This window comes from Uloborus diversus, chromosome 2 (genome assembly GCF_026930045.1).
Source record: "Uloborus diversus isolate 005 chromosome 2, Udiv.v.3.1, whole genome shotgun sequence".
In the NCBI taxonomy this organism is placed as follows: Eukaryota; Metazoa; Arthropoda; class Arachnida; order Araneae; family Uloboridae; genus Uloborus; species Uloborus diversus.
The window spans coordinates 216,977,874-217,005,756 of record NC_072732.1 but is presented as its reverse complement, the minus strand read 5'-3'; the positions used below and the strand labels follow the sequence as shown (position 1 = coordinate 217,005,756).

At 32.7% G+C, this 27,883-nt stretch overlaps 2 protein-coding genes across 4 annotated transcripts in view; one reads left to right on the top strand and one right to left on the bottom strand.

The window, feature by feature from the left end:
• The window catches only part of LOC129216808 (integrator complex subunit 11-like), a 34,197-nt gene extending 30,335 nt beyond the window's left edge, over positions 1-3,862 (bottom strand). The window contains exons 1-2 of the mRNA XM_054851025.1: positions 3,773-3,862; positions 2,622-2,692 (exon numbers count right to left, since the gene is read on the bottom strand). Coding sequence (XP_054707000.1) covers positions 2,622-2,692; positions 3,773-3,811 — 110 coding nt within the window. The 5' untranslated portion in view covers positions 3,812-3,862. The remainder of the gene's footprint in view (positions 1-2,621; positions 2,693-3,772) is intronic.
• A 14,779-nt stretch (positions 3,863-18,641) lies between these two features.
• Positions 18,642-27,883, top strand: part of LOC129217682 (disks large 1 tumor suppressor protein-like) — a 29,918-nt gene continuing 20,676 nt past the window's right edge. For 2 of the 3 annotated variants that reach the window (XM_054852014.1, XM_054852016.1), the window contains exons 1-2: positions 19,033-19,386; positions 25,204-25,323. In XM_054852014.1, the coding sequence (XP_054707989.1) occupies positions 25,278-25,323 (46 nt within the window). In that variant the 5' untranslated portion in view covers positions 19,033-19,386; positions 25,204-25,277. Of the gene's footprint in view, positions 18,754-19,032; positions 19,387-25,203; positions 25,324-27,883 lie in introns of those variants that run through there. The other variant, XM_054852015.1, reaches the window with a different exon arrangement.

The window sequence follows — 27,883 nt, the reverse complement described above, 5'->3', positions numbered from 1 at the left end:
GGGCCAGTTCTACTTCTTAGCCTAACTTTTAGGGCAAGGACCCAGTTTATGTTCCTGTAGTGACAGGTTTTTTGTTTTAGCAGATGCTGATGTAATGTTATCAGACTTCTACATGTGAAAACATATTTTAAATTACCTAATAAGCTAAACTTAATTATTGCAAACCAATACATGAACATTCAAGTAAATTTATGACTGTTGTTAATTGTTAAATCAATTTTCATTTCATTTTTTTACATTTTCTATCTTAGTGCTATTAGTGATCACTTGAAGCAGTTTCCAGCTAAAAGGAGTCAAATTTTCATTTTTATATGAATTTCTCCTAGAGTTCAATTTTTAGTTACGTTCATTTCTATGTGAACTTTAAAAAACAAGAAAATTAAATTAGAGTAGCTTTGAAAATATTTATTTTGGGAATAAATTTGAAGATAAACAAGTTTGCTAGTTTGAAATTTCGTTTTTGTATGTAACTAATAACAACTTAAGAACAAAGTTTTAAAAAAATAAGAAATTATTGAAATAAAAATCAAAATAAATTGCTTTAAGATAACATAAGTTAAAATATCTAAGACCATTTAAAAATATTAAAACACTGACTGGATTCTAAAAGATTAAAATTTCGAGCACGGCAAGACATTTACGGCGAAGCACGTGTTCGACGCTTGAGTGTTTGTTCTCTATATTTTCATTTCTATGTAAACTTCAAAAAACAGGAAAATTAAGTTCAAGTAGCTTTGAAAATATTTATTTTGGACATAAATTTAAAAGTAAGGAAGTTTGTTAGTTTTAATTTTCGTATTTTTTCGAAAATACGTAACTAATAACAACTTAAGAGCAAAGTTTACAAAAAAATTAAGAAATTATTGAAATAAAAACCGAAATCAATTGCCCTATAAGATTGCATAATTTAAAATATCTAAGACCTTTTAAAATAGTTCAAACACTAACCGGATGCTAAAAAATATCAATTTCGAACACGGCATGCAATTTTCGGCGAAGCACGTGTTCGACGCTAGAATGTTAACAAACAAGAACGACTTTAGTTTTTTGCCGTACAAATTAGTATAACTGAAGTCAAAGCACTGGAGATCATTATTAATAATGCAATTTTATTACAGAAAACGAAAATTGAGCATTAGGGGGAAAAAAAATCACAATGTGCATTATGTTTTTAGTTTTGGTTTCGCAGAACTTACACGATTTTTTTTTCGGGTAGGATGGTGGGAGGCATATTAAAGTAATTTTATCCTTAAAAAAGAAAAAAATTATATTTTAACTTAAAAATTCGATTGATTTGAAAACTTTAAAATTTTCGAGAAAAATCGGGAAAAAAGTCTTTAAAAACCAAGACAAAAAGCGGCGATCTTGAATGAATTTATTTCACATCGGCTGTTATCAAAATCCTTTAACTACAATCCTTGATCTTTGGTTAACACACAAATAAGAAACAACTGCAATCCTTGGACTAACAGAAAACAATCCAAAAATAGTTTAACTGGAACAAAATAGCAGTGAATAAAGGGAAAGTTCAAAAGAAGATTCTTTTAGCTCAGATCATCTTTCTAACCTCCCCCCCCTCTTTGCATTTGAATTCGACCTCAGTAGATCGGCGCGGCGAAACGCTACTGGCTGAAAACTATATGATGCAATCTCGATAGTGTGTTGGAATGCAACTGATTGGCTCAAAATCGTTCTTCCTATTTCTTTTTCAATGAATTTCATAAAATATGAAAAAATAGTTGCTTTTTACTGCAAAAAGTCGCCGTTTTTTTAAAAATAGTCGCTTTTGGGCTGTTTTTTGCCAAAAAAGTCGCCATAGTCGCCTAAGGTAAGAAATAGTCGCAAAAGTCACCTTTTTAGTCGCCAATGGCAACCCTACACTTACCGTTCATTTAAAAAAAAGAAAAAAAAAGGGAAATCATATTTTGCAGTAAAACTAAATAGAATTGTTAAAAGACATAAAAAAGACAGCAAAATAATTTTTCAAATTCTTTATATAAAAAAAAAAATCTACTGTTCAAACACATGCATCATTTGAATAAAGCAAAATAAAGCAAGATTGATCTAACGCCTTATTATTATAGTTCAGATGCAGTGGTGTTTGTCAGGTTACAAAAATTTACTGTACAATCTATGCAGAAGTACATGTAAACAAAATAAAAAGTAAATGGTTGGGATAATATAATAATGTTCAGTAGTTATCACAATTTAAAATTATCTCGATGTAAGCATAATTTTTTTATTCTGATTCATTTGTACGATTGTTTCACAGATGGCAGACTTAGATCATAAAAACTTTGTAGCATAAAAAAAATATTTAAAAAAAAAAAATGTTTTGAAAGTATTTAATTTCAATGTAACAGTTACAATAATTAGGTAAATACGTAAATTTCATACATTAGGCTTTCTCCTGACTTTTTACAACTCGACTCGAAAATATTCACGCCATGCACTTGAGAGGGGATTTTATGGAAATTACAATGGTCATAAAAGAATAGCTGCAGATGGGGATTTAAATTCATTAGATAGTTTTAAATTTGAAAGGAGTGCAAAAAAAAAAAAAAAAAAATAACAGGAGACAAAAAGACAAATATCAAATGCATAAACGAAAGAGTTCTTACCTGATAATGACACACGACAAGTGTTGTGTAAGGTTGCCCTGATTGATGAAAGAGAAATCGGGAAAACGCCTCTGAAAGAAGAAAAGCAAAATAAAATTTATATCTGCTAGTTTAATCATTTCAGCAAAATAAGAAAAGCAATTGGTTCAAATACAAATGCAACGGCCGGCACCAAGCTCTGGGCCCACCTCGGCTGGTCCTTTTCAGTTTATTAGTTTCCAAAGAAGATCATCGCATCTTTTAAAGCTATCACCCCCTTGCTCATTACCGTCTTTTCCAGTAAGCTGTTAAGAGTGCCCACAAACCTACTAAAGTAGTAGTTTTTCCTTATTTCCAGGTTGGCCTGAGATTTGAATAGTTTAAAAGAATGACCCCTCGTCCTGCTTTCCGTTCGAATATTTAACCCGTTAACTTCTTTCATTTTGATAAATTTAAACTGAATCATGTCCCCTCTAACTCTTTGATCCAGGTTTTTTATGCAAAACAACAAGGAAAGGAAAGAAAGAAAAAAAAAAATTATTAATTTGAATTTTTGGCATCTTGAATTCATATTATGTTTTTCGCAATCACGAGCGTGTGTATGTAGGCGTGTGTGTTTGTGTGTGGGGGGTATGCGTGTTTGTGTGTAGGGGGTATGTGTATGTGTGTGTAGGCATTTGTGTTTGTGGGCTGGCATTAGTGTGTGGGTAGTTGTGTGTATGAATGTGTGTGTGTGGGGGGTGGGTATGTGTATGTGTGTAGGCATATGTGTTTGTGTCTGTGTGCAAGCATGAATGTGTTGTGGGTAGTTGTGTGTATGTGTGTGTGTATGTGTAGTTGTGTATGTATGCGCGTGTGTGTAGGGCATGGATGCAACCTGGAGATGGCTTTCGCTAGAGGAGCAGCATCGTGAGGAGCCGGTCGACGGTGATGCTGTGGAGGGTGGCGGTGGGAAAATAAAATGATAGGACGCCAAAAACAGTCAAGTGAAAGCAATAAGCAATCGTGATTGCTCAAAAAAACAAGTTTGAAAGGGGAAAAAAACATTTATAAAGTGTAAAATTTGGAAATGATTGCAAATTTTATGCTTTTTTGAGTTTCTTAAAATAATTTTTTTCTTTTAGCACGAAGATATTTGTTTATTTCCGAATAGAGGAGGAGTTGATTCTCACCTCATCATTATAACCCATGTGCATTCCACAGTCGAGCATCACACTCTTGCCTCCGATGGACAACAAGATGCAACTTCGGCCAACATCTGAAAGAGGAATTGAATTGCTGCGGTCAGGAAACTATCCACAGAAATACAAATAAAACATTTAAACGGATGAAGTTGTTTCATATTTTGAACTCATTTATTAATTGTAAAATTATTAGAAGTTTCTATTTCAGGGATAGGAGAAAAACGACAACTTTTCACAATATTTTAATTGATATTTAACCAAAAAAAAAAAAAAAAACACCTACCATGTACACATGCACGTATGAGGCAGTGAGAAGGAAAGGGATGTAAGTGAAAAAATTATAAATTTGAAGATAACCTGTACAAACGGTAGGTGAACCTCTCCTCTGTCTTGGGGCAAGAGATAATACTACTAGCCCTGGAAGGTGCTGCAATCCAGCATGATTTAGGAAAAAAAAGAGCTGATGTGTGCATCACATGACTTCCTTTTACTCCAATTTAATGTCATCTCCCCATTACTGGCAATTTTAATGTGATTCAATTGTTTACTCTCTAAATATCACAAACAGTGGCCAAATTGAAACCAAATTAAAAAAAAAATCTCCAAATTTGTCGCCAAGTTGGCGACAAAACTTGGCGACCAAAAGACTGGCGATATATCGCCAAGTGTCCGCCAAATTATAACACCACGTGAGTTTACATCGAAATTAACAATGATTTCCCCCCAAAAATGAGCAAAAGACCCCCTTTAGAGCATACGAATGCAACCAAAAAAGAAGGTGCACAACTAGACCCCACTAGGAGTCTATGTACCAAATTTCAACTTTCTAGGACATTCTTTTTTTGAGTTATGCGACATACATACACACATACATATGTACATACAGACGTTACGAGAAAACTCGTTGTAATAACCTCCGGGATCGTCAAAATGGATATTTTAGGTGTCTGTACATTCCTAGGCAGATATCCACGTGTGGTCGGGTTGAAAAAAAACTCAACATTCATTTGGGGGTGAGCAAAATGGAAATTAAGGCGGATTTTTGGGTGAAAATTTTTTCGCGAATTCAATACTTCCTTTTTTGTAAAAGGAAGTAAAAACAATAAAACATAAATTATTGAATAAAATTAGCATTGCCTAATAAAACATACTTAAATAAATACAAATACAAATGTGACGACCAGCAACAGGCTCTGGGCCCAGCTAGGCTGGTCCTAGTCAATTAATTAGTCCCCAATGAAGATCAATGGCCCTCTTAAAGCTATCCACTCCCTTGCTTGTTACCGCCTCTTCCGGTAAGCTATTCCAAGTGCCCACGACCCTGCTAAAGTAGTAGTTTTTCCTGATTTCCAAGTTAGCCTGAGATTTAAATAGCTTAAAACAATGACCCCATTGTCCTGCTTTCCCCGTAAAAATTTAATCCATTTACATCTTTCATTTTGATAAATTTAAATAACTGAATCATGTCCCCTCTGACTCTCCTTTGCTCCAGGCTATACATGCTAAGCCTATTAAGTCTGGTATCATAATCTAAATCTGAGAGTCCCTTTACTAATTTAGTTACCCTTCTTTGAACCCTTTCCAATACAAAAATATCTTTCTTCAGATAAGGCGACCAAAACTGAACAGCGTACTCCAAATGAGGTCTTACTAAACTCCTATATAAAGGCAGAAGAACTTTCTTAGATTTGTTTGAAATAGATCTATTGATGAACCCAAGCATTTTGTTGGCTTTGTTACTAGCAATACTGCACTGTTGACTAAACTTGAAGTCCTGATTTATACAGACACCCAGATCCATTACATTTTCTGCCTGATTTATGACTGAACCCTGTAAACGATATCTCATACGCTTATTTCCATGACCTAAGTGTAGCACTTGACATTTCCCTACATTAACTGCCATACCCCATTTATCTGCCCACTTAGTAATATGATCTAAATCCTCTTGCAGCTGTTTTACTTGTTCTTCATTTTCGACAATCCCCATAACTTTTACATCGTCAGCGAAACAATTCATGCTTCCAGAAATATTTTCATTGATGTCATTCATAAATATAATAAACAAAAGAGGCCCTAAAACTGATCCCTGAGGAACCCCACTTAAAACATCACTCCAATTAGAATGATTTCCTCTCACAACTACTCTTTGCTTCCTACCAGTAAGCCAATTTCTAACCCAAAGTAAAGTTTTTCCTCCTATTCCAATGTCAGCTAACTTGCTGAGAAGAGCAACATGCGGTACCTTGTCAAAAGCTTTTTGAAAATCAATATAAACAACATCCACACATTTTTTGTTATCTAAAGCTGAGGTAACCTTGTCGTAGAAATGCAATAAATTAGTAGTACAGGATTTACCTTTCCTGAAACCATACTGCAAACTAGTCAACAGACTATTAGTCTCTAAGAACATCATGATCTTAATTTTGATCAAAGTTTCGAAAATCTTACAAATCACCGAAGTCAAACTTACAGGTCTATAATTCCCAGCAATACCTTTAGACCCCTTCTTGAAGAGTGGCGTTATGTTAGCCAGCTTCCAGTCCTCTGGCACCATCCCCGAGTTATAAAAAACCAGAAAGCAAAATAATTTACGCTTTTACTTTTCTCATAATTAGAAAATGGATTCAAGTTCATAGAATCTCATTTTAATCTGTAATTACAAAACTAAAAACATGGTTTATGCAGTGTATTCATTTATAATCCTGCTTCTTATGGGAAAAGTGCACAACACTTTAAAAAATCTTTTAACATGAGGATTTAATTTTTTCACTTATTAGAACTGCAATTAATTGTTACTTTTGTTGAAAACTACTCTACGTACAAAATACATAGAATCTTAATCAATGAGGGAAAAAAAGCAAGACCTATGGGAGGCAGGGTTCGAAAATATCACGATATTTAGGAAAATATCAAAAATATCCGATATTTTGATATATATTGGATATTTTTACATATATCCGATATTTTCAATCAGCACAAAAACTAAAGTCTTCAAAATTGTAAATGTATCCTCAAATATAACTTTTTATTTTCTTAAATTATAATTACAATATGTACACTCCAAACTAAGGTTTCTCTCATTATTTACATCTAATATTTCATTTTACATTTGAATCAAATTTTAGTGGAGTTAATTTAGCATTAGCTGTTTTACTCATTTTTCTTCTTTACAAAGTTGTATCATTCAGAAATAAAAAATATGCATTAGTCGGTGCACAGTCATAAGACATTTTCTTTTCTTTTCTGACCGATGTTTAATATTTAATTAGGCACTTTTAATATGAATTACAATTGTTATATTGCTAATACATTTATGAGCATAAAATAAAAATGAATATTATATTACTTTGTTACATTAATCATCATAAAAATATAGTACATAACTTTTTGGTTATTTTTCATGAAAAATAAATAAAATTATATACAAATACAAATACAAATGTGACGACCAGCAACAGGCTCTGGGCCCAGCTAGGCTGGTCCTAGTCAATTAATTAGTCCCCAATGAAGATCAATGGCCCTCTTAAAGCTATCCACTCCCTTGCTCATTACCGCCTCTTCCGGTAAGCTATTCCAAGTGCCCACGACCCTGCTAAAGTAGTAGTTTTTCCTGATTTCCAAGTTAGCCTGAGATTTAAATAGCTTAAAACAATGACCCCTTGTCCTGCTTTCCCCGCAAAAATTTAATCCATTTACATCTTTCATTTTGATAAATTTAAATAACTGAATCATGTCCCCTCTGACTCTCCTTTGCTCCAGGCTATACATGTTAAGCCTATTAAGTCTGGTATCATAATCTAAATCTGAGAGTCCCCTTACTAATTTAGTTACCCTTCTTTGAACCCTTTCCAATACGAAAATATCTTTCTTCAGATAAGGCGACCAAAACTGAACAGCATACTCCAAATGAGGTCTTACTAAACTCCTATATAAAGGCAGAAGAACTTTCTTAGATTTGTTTGAAATAGATCTCTTGATGAACCCAAGCATTTTGTTGGCTTTGTTACTAGCAATACTGCACTGTTGACTAAACTTGAAGTCCTGATTTATAAGGACACCCAGATCCATAACATTTTCTGCCTGATTTATGACTGAACCCTGTAAATGATATCTCATACGCTTATTTCCATGACCTAAGTGTAGCACTTGACATTTCCCTACATTAACTGCCATCCCCCATTTATCTGCCCACTTAGTAATGTGATCTAAATCCTCTTGCAGCTGTTTTACTTGTTCTTCATTTTTGACAATCCCCATAACTTTTACATCGTCAGCAAAACAATTCATGCTTCCAGAAATATTTTCATTGATGTCATTCATAAATATAATAAACAAAAGAGGCCCTAAAACTGATCCCTGAGGAACCCCACTTAAAACATCACTCCAATTAGAATGATTTCCTCTCACAACTACTCTTTGCTTCCTACCAGTAAGCCAATTTCTAACCCAAAGTAAAGTTTTTCCTCCTATTCCAATGTCAGCTAACTTGCTAAGAAGAGCAACATGCGGTACCTTGTCAAAAGCTTTTTGAAAGTCAATATAAACAACATCCACACATTTTTTGTCATCTAAAGCTGAGGTAACCTTGTCGTAGAAATGCAATAAATTAGTAGTACAGGATTTACCTTTCCTGAAACCATACTGCAAACTAGTCAACAGACTATTAGTCTCTAAGAACATCATGATCTTAATTTTGATCAAAGTTTCGAAAATCTTACAAATCACCGAAGTCAAACTTACAGGTCTATAATTCCCAGCAAGACCTTTAGACCCCTTCTTGAAGAGTGGCGTTATGTTAGCCAGCTTCCAGTCCTCTGGCACCATCCCCGAGTTATAAGAAGCATTGAAAATATTCAAAATAACATCCACTAATTCCTCTGCACATTCAACTAAAATTTTTGGATAAATATTATCTGGTCCCGGAGCTTTAGTTGCTTTAATCTTTTTCAAATGAAATAAAACCTCCTCCCTGGAAAATACAAAATCCTCAAGCTGTATAATAGCTTGTGTCTTGTTAGTGTCAACTGTTGAGATACAGTTATCGTTAAACACACTGGAAAAAAAGTTACTCAGAACATTTGCAATATCCCTATCGTTTTGGATTAAATTTCCATACTCATCAACCAAAGGCCCAATTTGACTGTTTCGAGCTTTCCCAGAATTAGCGTAAGCAAAAAACCTCTTAGGGTTCCCATCAATGTCATCTGCCAGCCTTTGCTCCAATTCCCTTTTCTGAATCCGTACCAAATACTTAAAATTTCGCCTTGCCTTACCATACTGGAGCCTCTCCGCACTCTGACCAGTTTCTTTAAACTTACGAAAAGTGGCTTGCTTATAATTAAGAGCTTCTTTAGTCTCCCTGGAGAACCACATGGGCCAAATTTTGGTATTAACACCTTTTCTCCTAAATGGAACATAGTTCCCAACGGTTTTAGCAAGTTTATCCTTAAATTCCGTCCACTGCTGATCTACGTCGGTATTTTCCAACCCTGACGAAAAAACCTCTTTCAAGCTCTGCCTAAGTGCAACAAAATCAGTGTTTCTGAAATTGGGCACAAACCTAAAATTATCATCTTTGCACACTTCAAATTTAACCCGGAACCTAATGCTGTTATGATCACTATCTCCAATATGCTCCCCTACACTCAACCCCTGAACAAAACTACCTATGTCACAAAAAACTAGATCCAAAATTGCCTCCTCTCGAGTTCCCTGAGTTACAACTTGATCTAAGAAACAGTCACCCATTACTAGATTAATAATTTTTATATTGAAAATACGGTAGTTGAAAAAATAAATCTTGAAAATATCATGATATTTTCAAATTAAATATCGGATATATATCATGATATATATTGGCGAACTTTGATGGGAGGGGTCTGGACCCCTCCCTTGTGTGCGCCACTGCATGGTACACTTATCTCTAACCGGTTAATACAGTGTTCCAGAGAGTCTTAATTTAGTTTTGATTTTCGTTTGATTTTAGCCTACTTTCCCAGTAAAAGTCAGAAAAAGAAGAAAAAATCATGAAAGAAGGCTTAATGCATCTTAAAAATATCGTGAAAAACAAAAAAAAAGTCAAAAATAAATAAAATAATTAAATAAATATTGAAAAATAAAAAATTGGAAAGTAGGGTATTGAGATGGGGAAAAATGTCTGTTGGTATGTCTGTCTGCCCCCCCCCCCCCTAATAACTTTTGAATGAATAGTCCGATTCGGAAAAACTTTTTTTTGTTCGAAAGATCTCGGCGAGGACACCTCATTCCGATATTTCACTTTTTGATTTGAACTATTTTTTTTTTCAATTTTGAACAGTTCAAAAAAACTTAACATTAGCGCCTACGGGGAAATTCATGGTAATTCCGAACTGTGAGGCGAATTTGCTTCAAACAAGCTTTGTAGGAAAAAGATTTTGATGAAAAACTTGTATATAAAATATCTTTTTTATTTGAACAATTTTCCGTTCAATTTTGAACAGTTCAAATCCCTTAACAATAGTGCCTACGGGGAAACTGAAAGTCAATGTAGATTCCGTACTTGAAGGCGGATTTACTTCAAACAAATTTTGTTGGAAATAACTCCAACCCCGACTCCTGTGCCTGATAATTAATCGGACTCCGACTCCCCGACTTCGACTCTGACTTCATAGTTTTGGCAAAAATTTATACACAGAGGACAAATGACCGACTCCGATTCTTAAATATTCGACTCCGACTCCTTTATCTCAAAATGAGATTGACTCCAACTCCGCAGCTATGGTTTTAACTGTGAAATAATTATTGTTGATATGACTTGTTTTTATTTTTACGCTAAAGTTTCAATTTAGGTACTCAGTTTTTGGCGAATAAACTTGAAGTCATTTATGTTTCTACATAAAGATATGCGCAGACGATTTTTTTTTTTTTTTGACAAAGAAAATTATTTCTTTAAGTTGACATTTTATTGTTTTTTTTTTGGTAAGTGCATTAATTCATTTAAAAAAATGTTTTTGGCAACAGGGGAAAAAGAAACGATTTTTGTTTTGATATGATCTATTTATTTTAATGATCTTATTAATTTTAATTATTATTTTTTCGTTTTGAATGCTGTTAAAGATTTTTTTAAATGGAAAAAAGTGTATTATCTGCTTTGTTTAAAACTTGCTGCTATTTTATTTGTTCGTTTTTTTTTTTACGCATAAAATTTTTTTTAGATGAGTGGGGAATATTTTATTCCTAGAAATCAGCTTAAAGTATTTTAAAAATATGTTTGAAAAAATTTGCGCTTTTAGCTATTTTTGAGAATATTGATCAGGTACTAGAAAGTAGTATGGGTATACAGGAAAGTAGGCTCGTCTAGTTCTAGAAAGAACTTCTTGTTGTCATTGTGTTGCAATGTTCATATAATAAAGATTTTTATCCACTTCCTGGGGACAGTGGCAGATTTACTAGGGGGGCGACCGCCCCCCCCCCCATGTAATACCAATAATATAGAATTGAAGGAATTACTGGCTATCGCTACTAATTTCAATCAAGTACATTCCACAAATTTGCTTTAAATTAAGTTTAGAGAGTTAGCGTAGTCGATGATGGACAGCGTTACCCACTTTTTCATTTGAACCTAAGCTCGCCCTTTTTTTGAACTTTAATAGTTTTTATATTTCTATATGTGTCTTCCAACCTTTTTCTTCCATGGACTACACTACACTGGTATGATAATACATTTTGCTATGACTTAGAACAGTGGTTTCCAACCCTGGGGGTGATAGCCCCCAAAGAGGAGCTTTGATACTTCATGAGGGCGATAAGTTCGTGAGGGGCAATTAGTATTTAAAACACAGGATAAAGGAGAGGCACTTGATACCCTGCCCCTCCCCCTACATGACTGGTTTGAGGGAAGGAATATGGCTTTTATGGTTTTCAACCGCTACCCCCTTGAATAGATTGTAAATCGGCCCCTGCCTGGGGAGCATTTGTTTGAAAACACCGTGCTCGACACAAACTACACAAATCAGGTTTTAGAATTTTAGGACTAATTAATTCATTTACTCTTACATTTTATATGATGTTATAAAAGAAAATAATTAACAACTCCTGACAAAACTGCTATGGAAATATGGTATCAAAAATTTAAAACTTTTCATTTAAAACAACTTCAGAAAACAAATTTTTTAAGAAAATGTTTTATTTATTTTGTTACATATTAAAGTATTTAATTGATTGTTTGAGGTTTTTATTAAGGACACATACATTCATTTGTCAATGTCATTAACATGAAAACTTAGTTCCAGACACATCCATTCTGATATATTCAGACAAATTTGGAACAGTTTGAAAAGGTTATAGAAAAAAGGTTTCTTTTTACCAACAAACTAACTAAACCATATGATTATTGTGCACTAGACTTTATATAGCATAGATCTGTACAAAAGAGGTTGAACTAACAAATTTAAAAAATATTAAAATATTGCTACTGTAAATTATTAGTCTATAGGCATAATACAAAGAAATAAATGCATAAAACTTTTCTCAGGAACCATATTTTGCAGACGAAAGAGAACTATCTTTCAGAAGAATTACCTTGTCCTGCACCTGAAAAGAGAAAAGAAGAACATTTACTAAGAGATAGACATAAACCAATTTGCAGGACTTCCAAGAGATTAACTGGACTTGGGGGCAAAGTATTGATATGAAAGCGTTTCTCTTGGGTTGCTGGGTCGTGTGATTTCAGCCTCAGCTAACCTGTCTTCTCGGAATCCCTGCCAATTTGCCTCGAGTTAATTTTACAGACAAAGGGATTCACAATAAAATCGAAACACACTTTCAAATTGCAACATGAATCAATCATGAAATTTTAGAACAAAGTAAAATGCAGGCAACTTTTGGTGCAACAATGGATAGTTACAATACAAATTTAATACAGATAATAAAATTAAGGGATGCCCGTTCTACCCAAGAGTGATGGCAGACCACCACCACCGAGATATTCCTCAAGGCCAAACAAGCTCTCCGAAGGGAAGTGTATGAGTCACGCGAAGAAGACCTGTTTGTGCTTTCCCCAAACCTTCTGGGGGAGTGTTTTCAATCTTTCACACCGTTGAATTAGCTGAAAGTAACGGTCGCTATGCTTTGTCCCCGCCATTTACTCTTGGATTAAAATTTTATTGTGTGAATTTTTTTTTGTTGATTCTCATATTTTATTTGTTTAGTGGTTAAGTTTCGCTTATTATAGTTATTTCGTTTGTTATTGTGTATAAGTGTTTATCAATCATGCCGTTCAGATGCTGTGTGCCTGGATTTCAGTGCAATTACGATAGCACCGTTTTAAATTCTCGGCCGATGTAGAAATGTGCAAAAGATGGATTAAATCCATTCCACGCAAGGATTTTGCACCAACTAAGTCATCTCGGGTGAGTTCTTTAATTTTTTTTCCTCATTAAAAACAAATGTGCATAAATTAATTCTGTTGTTTGTTTCTCAAAAATAAGACTGGTACATTGAATAACAAATGTCAATAATTTGAATAACAAATGTCAATAATTACTTTTAGCAAAATTAATTTTTGTAGCAGTTTTTAAAAAGCTGAATAATCACAAACCGTATACAGTTACGTGAATAACCAGGAAGAAAATCATTATTCCACTCCCCCCTCCCCTATTACAGTCACTGGTAATATAGTAGGTTCAGTATACCTTATGCCTATTTTATTCGTGAGTGTTTTTGTTTCTTTGTGTGGCTGTATCCTAATTATAAAATATTTTTCACATTCAATGAGACAGAAATATTTAAAATACGTTTCATGAAATTGAAATTTTTGTTTAATTCCGTATTTTATGCAATCCTTTTTTTAAATTATTTTCTTCGTCACAACAAATATCTGTTGAAAATGAATTTAAATTCTTAATTCAAAACAATACTTTAACAATATGTAATCATTTATATTATTATTAAAATGTTTAAATTTTCTACTTTAATTTGTTAATATGGAAAAAACCCTGGTGGGCAAGCTTTTGACAGTTTTAATTTTAACCATGATTAACTATAAAGTCAAAACTCCGTGTCAAAAAATAAACACTTTTACAATCATTATAAAAGTTTAAATAAAGAATAAAATTTTTTATTAATTCTAAATTATCTAATGTTTTAGTTTTTGGAAGTACCCACTACCGATGTTGCAATAGTTCCTACTAAATGCTAAGAGGGCAGCAAATTCTGTACTTTAAATTGAGGGTTTTTTTAAGAACCTAAAAATATAAATGAGTCACTTTCATAGAAACATATATTTTGAGTTTATAAAAATCAGAAAAGTTAAAGTGAGTGGAATCAAATGAAACATTTTATAGAGATAGATATATGTAAGGGCTTTTTATATGGAAAAGGATAGGTCATGGAAATTATTCAAAATTCTTAAATACATGATCAAAAGAATTACTTAAGTTTATGTTCTGGGGGAAAACTGTCTGGCACGATTGTTGCACGCTGTTGAATGAACGCAAGTTCCAAACATTATTAAAGTAAACTAGTTGACAGATTTAATTTTGAAATGCTTAATGTTATAAGCAGGGTTCATTGATTTAAATCAGCTTTATTTAAATTGTGATTAAAATCATGATTTAAATCAAGTGATTATTTTTTAAATCAATTGATTTGAATCAAGTGATCTTTTTAACAAAGTCATTGATTGAAATGAGTAGATTTTACATAAATTAATTTTGCATTTTTTAAATCTGTTATTCTAAATTAAATTATACTGCATTACATAATTTTAATTCAACTAGTAAAATTACATACACATCTCTTTCTGTGTGAGTAACAGATTTTCAGACATGGCAATATTGTTTTTACTTCAAAATTACTTCTGAACAAGAAAAAAAAATTGCAGTTTTTCTTATACATCATGATTAATATAGCTAAAAAAAATAATTGTCGAACATACTGTTGTACACTACAAATTTACAGGATGATGGAAACCTTATCTTTAAGCAAAGCATAAAGCATCACATCTTATTTAAACATAATAATGTATTAATAAATCTTAAATTTATTATTTAAGTCTTATCCCAATATGAGTTAGCCGAATTGATTCAATAGTTCAGATTGCTTTCTTATCAAAGTTTTTTGCCCTCTTCATTCCAAATGAACAATCGAATTCATTTCAGAAATTATGTTGACTTTAAGCTGATAAACATAGAAAACTGCCAAATTTAAAAAAAAAAAAATCTTCTAAAAAGTATGGAAATCAGAAATAGTGGGTACTTCTGCTTCCTAGAATTATAGTTGAAAGAATGGTAGTTGTAGCTAAGGGATGGGGGTGTTAATGTTAAATTTAATTTTAATCATGCTTTGTCTTAAAAGCAGAAGCAGTCAACTTATACCTATTATTAAAAAATAGCTACTGCCATGAAATGAAAATAGCTAAAAAGGTGCTTTTTCTTTAGATTTCTCAGCATCAAGGGCGGATACAGAAAATGTTCAAGGAGGGGGCGATTGTTTTTTACTGTTCACTCTTTGGAACTTCAATCACTTAAAACTTTCGAAGGAGTGTACTGAACACCATCGCTTATCCTTATGTAAACAAAGGTGTCCTATAGTTGTGTTTCTTTCAAAACATATCCAGGGTGAGCCTTTGAACCTATCCTAATTATCATCTAAGATCGTCTAAAATTGAGATTTTCAAACTTCAATTTCAACAAAAATCCTATTGAAAGTTCTAGTCCCCATCCCCAGAGTAATAAGAGATGGGCTACGATTGCGTTTTCAAAACTTCAATTCCGGAATAGCTCCCTTTCTTCTAACACCATCGAAGATTATGTAAAATTGCGTTTTTGGAACTTTACTATCGAAAATATACTTGAAGAAAGTACTAGTTTCTCGGCTCAAGGAGGGGGCGATCGCCCCCATCGCCCCTCCCTTGTATCCGCCCTTGCTCAGCATATTTTTTATTTTTTATTCCCACTTAAGTATTAGTCAGAAAAATCTCTAGATTTTTACTGGTGTTGATCCTTTTTGATCTAAACTAATGGACTATCAAAATTTGCGCTGTTAAATAAAAAACATCAGCCACAGATGCACAAGCAATGAATCTTAACTTATTAAAGTCTAATTATGTTATAAAATTTCTTTTTTAAATGTAAAACAGATATTTTGAATAATTTATTGGTTTCTTTACATTTATTTGTGCATTTATTTATTGAGATAGTGAAAAGGATTTTATTTTAGTGATATTTTGATGTATCAAAAGGGAATAAATGAGTTCCGTGAAATGGATCTTTTTTTTTTTTTTTGTGAACATTAAACACGACTATTAAATTATCTCACGCTGAAAAAAATATTATTGTTGATAATGTATTGTAGAGTTAATCATACTGAATGCTGAAGACAAACAGAAATACTTTCCATAAATTTTTCAGGAATGTATTCATACTCATTTAATAATTGCAATAGGAATTATTTTGTTTTCACCGAAAAGAAATGCGCATCGCGAGCATCAAAATAAGCATTTCGCTGGCAAAAGGAAACTATTTAAACGATGGATTAAGAAAGAAAATTGTATAAAATATCGGTATCTGCATCAAGCTGCATCCAGTCGCATAGGTCTTCTTGGGGAGCCATCTTCCTCCCGCTGTTTGGCCTTGAGTAGAATCTCGGTGGTGGTGGGCAGACCCCCTCAAATGTTATGGAGTGTTAACTCTGAGAACGATCAAGTTGAGGGTAAAACTAAAATGTCAATGCCAATCTGTGCCATTTCATTGAAACAGCCTCCTTGCTTTTTTGCAATGTTGTTGCTTTTGCACTGCAGAAGTTAGGGGTGCCCACCAACAGGGAGGTCATGGCACAGACTACACCACTGAAATATTTAGGAGGGGGGGGTGAAGGATGTTTTGACTGGTATTTTTCTCATCTGGGGGGGTCTTGCTTTTGGGGGGCTTTTGCGACATTTAGGGGGGCACGCCCTTGCTGTTGCAAGGGGGCGGGGGAGCACCCCTTCAGAAGTTAACTCCTACTTTCAAATACAAATACAAAAGTGACGACCAGCAACAGGCTCTGGGCCCAGCTAGACTGGTCCTAGTCAATTTACAATCCCCAGTGAAGATCAATGGCCCTCTTAAAACTGTCTACTCCTTTGCTCATTACCACCTCTTCCGGTAAGCTATTCCAAGGTTCCACTACCCTGCTAAAATAATAATTTTTCCTAATATCCATGTTAGCCTGAGATTTAAATAGCTTAAAACAATGACCTCTTGTCCTGTTTTCAGTGCTAAACTTTAGCCCCGTAACATCTTTCGTTTTAATAAATTTAAACAGCTGAATCATATCCCCTCGGTCTCTTCTTTGCTCAAGACTGTACATTTTTAGCCTTCTAAGCCTGGAATCATAATCTAAGTGGGAAAGTCCACTTATTAGCCTTGTAGCTCGCCTTTGAACCCTTTCCAATACATTAATGTCTTTCTTAAGATAAGGAGACCAAAACTGAACAGCATACTCCAAATGGGGTCTTACCAAACTTCTATATAAGGGCAGAAGAACTTCTTTAGATTTATTTGAAATAGATCTATTGATAAACCCAAGCATCTTATTGGCTTTGTTGCTAGCAATGCTGCACTGTTGGCTAAACTTTAAATCCTGACTTATTAGGACCCCCAGATCAGTAACTTTGTCTGCCTGACTAATAACTGAACCTTGCAAATAATAACTTGTACACTTATTTCCATGCCCTAAATGTAGCACTTGACATTTCCCAACATTAACAGCCATACCCCATTTATCAGCCCACTCCGTAATATGATCTAGATCCTCTTGCAGCTGATTTGCTTGTTCTTCATTTTCTACAGTCCCCATAACTTTGACATCATCAGCAAAACAGTTCATGTTCCCAGAAATATTTTTGTGAATATCGTTCATAAAGACAATGAACATTTTAAATTTACCTTTATTATAGTTTTATTTCTCACAAAAGTATTAAAAAAGGAAATATTAACCAAACTATATTTTTAAGCTGGACAATGAAAGAAATAAAACTAGAAACTGAAAAAGTAAACAGCTTTAAATATTATCTTTTATAACGTTTCTCATATGTTTTTTGCAAAGTTACTTCCTGAATTCTGACGTTCAAATGAAGAATATATTGGAAAGTTCTGGGAAACAATTTACCTGTTTTCTAAAAAAACTTTCGATTGCATACCTATTATCAGACACAAGTGTTTCTTATTAATAATAAGTCTTAAAAACAATATACTTTGCTTCTTAGGTAAACTGCTTCTAATGGAGCCGGTTAATTTCAGAACAAAATATTAAACGACTAATTAGACCGATTAGTTATGAGGCATTGTTCTTACCTAAAGGAGTGACTTTTATAGTTGTCATGGTTCTTCTTTCAAAACATTGCGTTAAAACTCATTATTAAAATGAAAATATATCTACAATGTTTACAACCTTTAAAGTGCATGTATGAATGAAATGTTAAGGAACCGTCCGTAAGAAGTGCCCATCAAAATGAATGACAGCTCTATCAACCAATCAATTTTAAGACGTTGTGCAGTCCCAGGAAAACTGTCTAATAATATTATATGCTACTAAAAAAGTGACCAGAACAAAATGTGCTTTTTTTTTCCAGTGTAAGAAATTGAAATATTTTTTTTTTGCCAGACGAAAAAAATACTTAAAACTTCAATAAAAACTGAACAATTTCTACTGTTGCAATAAAAGACCGGCAAGCACTTTGAATGATTCGCCAATCTTGTTACCCAACCCAGAATAGGTGGATCCATTTCAGAATGGATGGGTTTAATGTTAATTAGGAAAAATAGTTTTTTTTTCAGCTGAAAAACTAAGGCAAAAGAATTTTTTATTCTCTCTCTGAGAATTACTTCGATGCAAAACATTCATCTTATTTTTCTCTTTTGTATATCACTTCAGCATTTTTAAAATAACGTTAAATTTTGCGGACATGAGGTTTTTGTCCTAAATATTCAAATGCAAAAACAGCAGTAAGTCAACATTTTAACGCTTAAAAATCTGCCGGTGGAACTTTTGTGAAAATAACTAATAACATCATGTGATGATTACTAACATACTAACGATCTTTCATTTATCTATAAAACATATAATAAACTGGACAGAAAGTTGACTATTTTGCTTCGCTTTTCAAGGTCTACATTTTTTCATTTCATTTGCGATGCTCTAAAAAGAATATCTGAATTGCTCTTGATGTAATTGGCAATGATTCTCCAATGATCGGTTGATCCGAATCCCGATGGATGCGAGTGGTGGAGGATGTTGATCCGCATCCGGATCCGGAAGCAAACTTGTATGATCTCTCCTCTCTCGTTGTGATAAAGCATCCTCCTCACTGCTATGCAGAGACAATGCTAATTCAAGCACTTCAATTTACCGGGTGCTCGATGGATCGGCACTTTAGAAACTGAAAATGAACAAAACAATGTTCGGATTTCGATTTAAAATTTAAACGTGGCCCGTTGCTTTGCTTCTCAATTAAGCCTATATTTTTTATCTTTTTATGCGGTATAATCATCGCGATGCATCGTTATTTTCTGTTCCCGATGGGATTTGGTTTCACACTTTTGAGCAAATGATTTCAGCAAAACATTTTCTGGATCATGGTAAGTCGCAGATTAACGTACAGTTCTCAAATTAACGGTATATATGTTAAAATTTTGCGTGAGAGTTAATTTTTTTGAAAAATGTGACAAGAATGTTGAAAAAGGTAATGTTGCTTTTTTATGAAATACTGATTAGATTTGTGCATGATATTGATATAATTTAGTGTTGTAATAAAACTTGTTTCACACACAGTCAATGAAAGTTCAGAATATCTGAAATTAGACTATGATGTTACTAAGATTTTAATTCATGAGTAATGTTTCCCAATTTCAATAAAATATGTATGTTAATTTGCCACAGAAATATTTTTTTAGAAATCTGTTACTATGGCTGTTCAGTATTTAAACTGGATCATGCATTTTGAGACCTTTTTAAAAAATAAATCCTTATTCTTCTCATACTGTTTGAATTTGATCATTTTACATTTCATCAATTTTCTCTTATTCTTGTTAGGATTGAGTTTTTCATATTAGTTTATTTTTTAATCATGTTTCTGCAAGAAACTAACTTGAGGAGCAAGAGGTAAAACTTGATCATTATTTTATGTATGTATAGTAAGGCGTAAATGGTATTAAAAATATATATATATGTATTTTTGGAAAATAATAGGTTGTGATCTGGGCCTCACTGATTTTCAGATCACAAAACTTTTTTTTTTAATTACGCCCACCATCGTTCTTTCAAACATAAGGCGTCTTGCTGTCCAGTATAACAATGAAGTGGCTGTTAGGGCCTGGAAGTCATCACAATTATGAATATCATGAAGAGAGGAGCAACTATAAAGATGCTCCCCTGTCATTGGAGAAGTCTCCTCACAGAACACACAGAGAGGTGAATCTGCCAGGTTGATTTTATGAAAATGGGCCTGTAGTGTCCAGTAATGGTTTGAAAAGAGGCAACTCCCAGGGCTCTGGGAAGGAGAGAAAGGCGTGTACGCTGTTCATCATCCAGAACGCAAGCCCAGGGCTTTCCGTCAACTTTGTTCCTCAGGGCAGAGACTGTAGCATGTTGGGAGAGATCACAAAACCGTTTGACATCTCAAATTAAAGTATGAGTTTCATATGGTTATAACTATTCCTCTTGCAATAATACAGTGAGATAAATAATAAAAAAAATTGAAGAGTGTTGGTTACCCCACATTAATCCAAAGTGTTGTCTTTTTGTAGAAGCTTAATGAACAATCAGAGCTCATTTCAAATTCAATTCTTGAACTTAAACACTTTTTTGGACACATATATACTTAAGTGAACCCAGTGGGTCGAATTATCATCCACATTCTATGCTTCACTGCTCTTAATGACAATGTTTTAATACACGTAGAATTATAGTCTAGAAAAGTAGTAGGGAGGACCGATGATTTCGTAGACTTATCAGGGCCATCTATAGTTTTATGTTGTATTTTTCATTTTTTAGACTTTACTGGAAAATAAGAAACTGATTTTTCAGGCTAAGTGTTAGGAAATGTAATTGGATTTAGCAGAAAAAGATCGTATTTTAATTACAACAAACACTTTGTACGACACATACAAAACTGCTAGATCAAAAATTTAGCAAATGGGTCATTCCACGTCAATTCAACCAAGCCATGACACCCACCGACTCGGATTTTGATGAAAATTGGTGAGTTTAGTCCTTTAATGTAGAAAAGTATCCACATCAATTTATTCTTCTCAATCTGCTTTAGTTTTTATTTTATAGCCAGTCAAAATTTTGAATTTTTCGTATTTTCCAAACTATGACGATTCTGCTTGTTGATTGAAAATAATTTGTATTTCATTTATTTTTCAGCTAATTTTTACGAAAATTTACAATAATATTAATGAAAGTATGAGGATTTCAAAAAAAAAAAAATATAAAAAAATTCTAAGTAACATTTTAAAAGTAGAAAAAAATTATTTTCATAATTTTTTTTTCTAAAAGTATGAAATACGTCAAAGTCAATATCAACCAAAGGGAATATGATAATTAAAAAAATTCTTTTTTCCTGATGATCTTAGATGTGTGTACTGCCATTGAAAAAAATAAAATTAATGGCTTTTTCAGTTCTTTATATTTTTAGCTTAAAAATATATCTGCTTGATTGTTTTTCTTTCTTTCTTTTTTTTTAAATTTTATTTATTTATTTTCCCACACTATTATCAAAAAAATGAATGTATTTAAAAATATAAATGTCTCAATAATTTGCACATGTGTGAAATACTCTTAATATTATTTTAATCACAAAAATGCTATTTTTTTACAAACTTCATAGTACACTAGTGCAGCCAGAAATACCTTCTGGAGGGCATTTTTGGACCAAAAATACCTACTGGAAGGGGTTTTTGGACCAATAATACCTTCTGAAAGGGGTTTTTTGATTAACAATACCTTCTGAAGGGGATGTTTTGATCAAAAATATCTTTTGAAAGGGGATTTTTTCATCAAAACAGTCCATTCATGTGCAGAAACTACTGTATTAGAATATACATATGTTAAAACCAATACCAGTGGGAGAATCTTAAAAGTGTGTTCTGCGATTTAAAAAAATAAAATTAATGGCTATTCCATTTCTTTTTATGTATGTATATATTTAAAACAAAATATTTTCGAAAAAGTTTCATTACCTAATTTGTTTACATAGCTGTATTATTTGCTAGAATAAAGAGCCTACTAACACAATTTTTAATGTATTATTTTATTAAACATTCAGCATCTATCAAATCAGCCTGTTATTCCCATTATTTACAAGATATTTTTTTATTTACTTTTTCTCTGAAATATTGATTCCACTTAAATGTTTTTCCAACTTCTTTATGTAGTATGATGATTAATATTTTATTACCTTTTGCAGAAATTCAAACTTTTTCAGAAATATTTTTTGATGCAGACAAATAGTTTGAATTCTTGTTCCGATTCAGTTCGTAGCTTTAGGAAAACTTGTTCATCTTCAGACAAATCATTAACATTTTCTATAATTTGTGTGCTCCATGACTAAATTTGTGACGATGAGTTAATGTCAACTCTCCCTTACTACACTTATCTTCTATTTTTCTTACTAAAACAGGTGAACATAAGCAGCTCTAAGCACACAGAACATCTAAATGCAACTTAATGCAATAGTTGTGGAATTAAAGTATCTCAAAGTTTGACTCAAATATCTGACAGTTTCAGTCTTGATTTATGTTCAACATTTAATTTGCTTCTCTGTGTGTGGGAAAATCCTTTTGCTCCTTGAAACATTGATCAAAAGGGGATATCAAATTTAAAAAAAAAAAGTTTTTTCCTGACTCAACAGTATATTTATTTGTAACATTGAATCAGATGGCAATTAAGGAATAGTTTTAGAAAATACCCTTTAGAAACTCTCAGTTTAACAATATGATCCTTTTTCTTGCAATAAAACTAGAACAGTCTTTAAACTTATAACTTCTTGTACAGGACTATGAGTCTAGCTGTTTGATAGGAATATACGGAGCATAATTATCATTTGATTGCAATTTCGAGTTTGAGTGCTTAAGAAATTTTCTTTTATTTTTGAAAAACAATAGAACTGCTTTAATAACTAGATATTTAAAAAAGGGGTATTTTTTATCAACAAACATATTTGCATGCCCACTTGTTAAGAGAAACTCCATCCGAACAAATTTCATGATCTCCTTTTTTACATACACCACAAAGCAAGTTGCATAGTTTATTCCTTAGATATTTTTTTTTTTAATTGCGTAATTCACACTGTAGCAAGTTTCACCAGAAAATTTTTCTTAAATAAAAATATTTTTTCCCATCCCTGATGTATTTTTGGGTTGCCAATCATTCCTTCTCTTTTTCATCATTAAAAGCTCATAGGAAATTGTTGCTAACAAACACGGCAACTTCTTGTCCCACTTTAATAGTGAAGCAGGCGTTCGCATATGTTCTATGTGCTGTTTCCATTGAGTTTAATCGAATTTTCCGATCAAAAGCTACTGAGAAAACGAAAGTATTTATATGCTTTCAACTTCATATACCCTGTATCCATAAGTGTAACTTCTTCAGCACTCTATGGAACCCCGCGCCTTGCAAGAGACAAATGAATAAATGATGAGTAAACAGCACATGAATTATAAACTTCCGCCATTACAATAGTATTTTTGAGAATCCCCTTTCTATCCCTCAGCCCTCACGAACCCCTAAGGGTTCGCAAACCACTGGTTGGGAAACGTGTAGATGAAGAAGGATTTGTGTTTCACTTTTGCAGTAGGAGAATATTTCACAGGCTGGAAGAAAGATGAGAAGAGAACACTTTTGAATAGGCTACTATGTCAGTGGCGCAGCGAAGGAGGGTTACCCCCCCCCCCCCAAAGGCATTGGTTTTAACATACATGCGTATTCTAATACAATAGTTTATGCATACGAAAGTACTGTTGAAGTACTGCTGAAAAAATCCCCTTTTCAGAAGATATTTTTGACCAAGAAATCCCCTTCAGAAGGTATTGTTGATCAAAAAACCCCTCCAGAAGGTATTACTGATCCCAAAACCCCTTTCAGTAGGGATTTTTGGTCCAAAAATCCCCTCTAGAAGGTATTTCTGGCTGCACTAGTGTACTATGTAATGAAATTTGTAAAAAAATAGCATTTTTGTGATTAAAATAAAAATTAAGAGTATTTCATGTGCAAATTATTGAGATATTTATATTTTTTAATACATTCATTTTTTGATAATAGTGTGGGAAAATAAATAAAAAAATAAAATTAAAAAAAAAAAAAAAACGAAGATTTGTTAATTCCACTGTAAAATCTCAAAAATTTGTCATTATAGTCATGCTGCTAAAAAGCATATTGTTCAAGTTTCATATTTTACTGGCTCAAAATGGTTATCAGCATTTATAATAAAGGTAACTATTTTATGATCCAAGAAAAAATGTGCAGTCAGTGCTGGGGATTTACCATGTCTCAATTGCAAGAGATCCAAAAAAAGTGGATGAAAAGTATTTTACATAGTTCTGTTCATGTCAAAGGGGCGCACAAAAATGCAGTGTGATGGACCTCTAAACTAGTAAATTTGCCACTGTATGCAGTGACATTTTCCCCAGTGTCTTGTGTCTTAGACAGAGTTTGAAAATATCATGATATTTTTGGAAATATCCGATATTTTGATATATATTGGATATTTTGATACATATCCGATATTTTCAACCAACATAAACTTAAGCCTTCAAAATAGAAAATTACATCCTCAAATCACTCTTTATTTTTTTTATAATTGTTATTTCAATATGTACACTTAAAATTAAGGTTTCTTTTATTATTTATATCTAATATTTCATTTAATTTTTATCAATTTTAATGGTGTTCATTTAGCATTAGCTGTTTTACTCATTTTTCTTCTGTTAGCTACTTTTACATAGTTATATGATTTGGAAATAAAAAATATGCATTAGTCAGTGAGTCATAGGACATTTTCTTTTTGCTGACCAATGTTTAATATTTAATTAAACACTTTTAATATAAATTAAAACTGTTAGATTACTAATAATTTTATGAATATAAAATAAAAAGGAGTAAATGGTGTCCACAGAATTTGGAAGAGTACCAAGTAATCCCCAGTTAGTGAAAAGGTTGAGAAACATTGTCTTAATAAGATAAAATTATATTGACCGTTTATGTGGATTTTAAGGTACACTTCAAAGTGAAATAGTTTCTTATCGAGTAAACAATACAAAATATCCTTTTCTCATGGTAGTAACTTGTAGCTTTATGTGTTTTCAGATTTCTATTGATATATTCTCTTGGTTAAGAAGGTCATATCTTGCTGATAACTTATTCTTAAATTCTAATTACTTGATCTCTTCTTTCAGTCGTGATTCCCTTGTCGGAATCAACGAAGAACAGCAGAGCTTCAGCCTCGACCACCGCGAGGGGATGATCTTGAATGCCGATCATGGACTGTCGATCGATTCCTCGACTCAATGATCAAGGTCTTTTCTTCTTCTTCTTCTTCTTTTTTTTTTTCGAAACAAGAACGGGTTACCTGTTTGGTGTAAACTAAATGCCAGAATGATATTGCCCTACACAAATTGTAAAATGTATATTGTGTATACATGTGTTTTGAGGTTCTAAAGAAAATCTTTTATAAATATGCAAAGAGTTTTGAGTGTACTAACTGCATGATACCTTATGTACAAATATTTATGTGCTTTTTCTGTGCAAAAGCATATAAATACAACTCTGGTGACCAGCAAGAGGTTCTAAGCCCAGCAAGGTTGGTTCTCGTCAGTTTATTCATCCCGAAAAAGATCAATGGCCCTCTTGAAGCTATCGACCCCCTTGCTCATTATCGCCTCTTCTGTTAAACTGTTCCGAGTGTCCTCAGCCCTACTAAAGTAGTAATTTTTCCTAATTTCCAGAATAGCCTGAGATTTGAACAGCTTAAGACAGTAACACCTTGTATTGCTTTCTCGCCCAATCCAAAAAAAAGTGGACATGAGGATGAAAATTCAAATTTCATTCAATATGGTTGAAATTTTGCATACGCACTGTTAAAAGTATACTATTTCATATTTTATTGAAAAAAAATTTCATTTATGTCATTAACATTCTTATTTTAATTACTAAAGTGGAACTATATCAGTACGAACTAGACTGCACCAAAACTGCTTATGTTGCATGGTCTATTACAGCTGAACAAATAATTCTAGAAATCTATAAAGTTTCACACATAATCTGACATTCATTAGCAACAGTTTTTTCCTGAAGAGAAATGTCTACTAATCTTCACTACAAAAGGTAAGCATATTTAATTATTCTTAATTATTGTGTCACACCCGCAACAAAAAAATGCATTTATATTTCCACAGAAAAATTTATTTGCCTAAAAGTTTTGAAACTTTGTATTCTAAAATAGTTTACTAAAGTACTTTGAATAACAAACAGAAAAAAAATTAATTAATGTTTTAATTGGAGTTATTAAGCGTTGCGGGTGTGACGTGTTCCTGTTGCGGGTGTGACATTTAGTTAAAGTCACACCCGCAACATCTTTTTAAATTAAACACAAATGTAATTCTGGAATGCATGTAGATGACAGGACTAATGTTTTAACCTTTGGCCTAACCTTTGGCCTTTGACTTATTTGTCTAGACCCCCAGTTAATTCAAAATTAGTATCTTTAGAACATGTGCAGTTGATTTATTTAGTTTGGTATTCTATATTATTGGTTCTCCTAAGAAACATTTTTGTATTTCTTGATTTATAATTAAGGCAACTATTCAATAAGGTAAGATTTGTTTTTTTTTTTAAATAAAACTTTAAAAAACCAAAACAATATTTCATCTTTTTTAATATGTATAAAAATGTATAATTTTGCTTTCAGCATTTGACTTTTTCCCCCTTTACTTTTTAAAACAAATAATGTAATATTAGGGATAGAATATTTTTTACTTCAAATTCAAAATAAATATAAAGAAATAATAAAAATAGTAATGAAACTTTTATTAAAATATTTATAAAAAAAAACTTTGTATAAAATTCTGTCAGTTAAAGTTTTAAATGAATCAAAACTTAATGTTTTTAATTTCATTTGGGGTTAAAAAATTCAAAGAACTTCAAAAAAAAAAAAAAAAAAAACAACAACATGTTCAACAATGTATTCTGGGACTTGTAGTGCTATATTTATTCACTTTACACTTTTTTTTTTTTTTTGCAGAAGAATGAACAGCACTGAAAGATTCCGAAATCATCGTAAAAAGATGAAAGAAAACTCAGCTAAATACACGGAATATTTTCTAAAAGAAAGGGAAAGAAACAAAGCAAGAATAGAAATTACGAAGAAACTACTTTAAAAAATTACATCTGAGGCCATGAAAAAAAAGAAAATGTAGAGCCAAAACCAGAATGAGAGGCAGAGAAAGTGTAGAGAGAGAAAGAAATCTTTGACAAAAGGGGCCACACCATCTCCAGCTGTAGAAACAAAGTCGATGGCAATTTTTTGAAGAGCTCAAACCTTTGGTAATGCAATCCATAGACAGGTACAATCTTCTGTTAATGTCATACAACCATAAAGACTACAACATTAAAATTGCATGGTCATACTTTGCAAGGACTCATAGATAAGGAGCTGTGGATGGTGTTGGTGAGGTAACAAAAAAAAAAAAATGGTGTCACTTGCCGTTCTACAGCGTAGAGCAACTGTCAATTCTGCATCGGATTTTGCCATTTGAGCAGAAAAGGCTCTTAAAAAATCAGAGTACTTTATTCTGCGGAGAGCGATACCACAAAAGATGTTGCAAAAATGCTTCACGCACGCTGCTGCCTTGTACAAAGCTATACCAAACTTACAATCGGTACACCATGTTGTACCGATCGATACGGGTACAATTCAAGTGGCAGGCACTAACTGCAGAAAGTGCACTGAAAACAGTTTCATTGCTGCCTCAGTCGGAAACGATCTCCCTTGGTAATATAAATGCTATTGGAGATTTTGTAGAATTAGTTTTGTTTTCTACCTCAAAAAAAAAAAAAAAAAAAATTGGTCAAATCAAG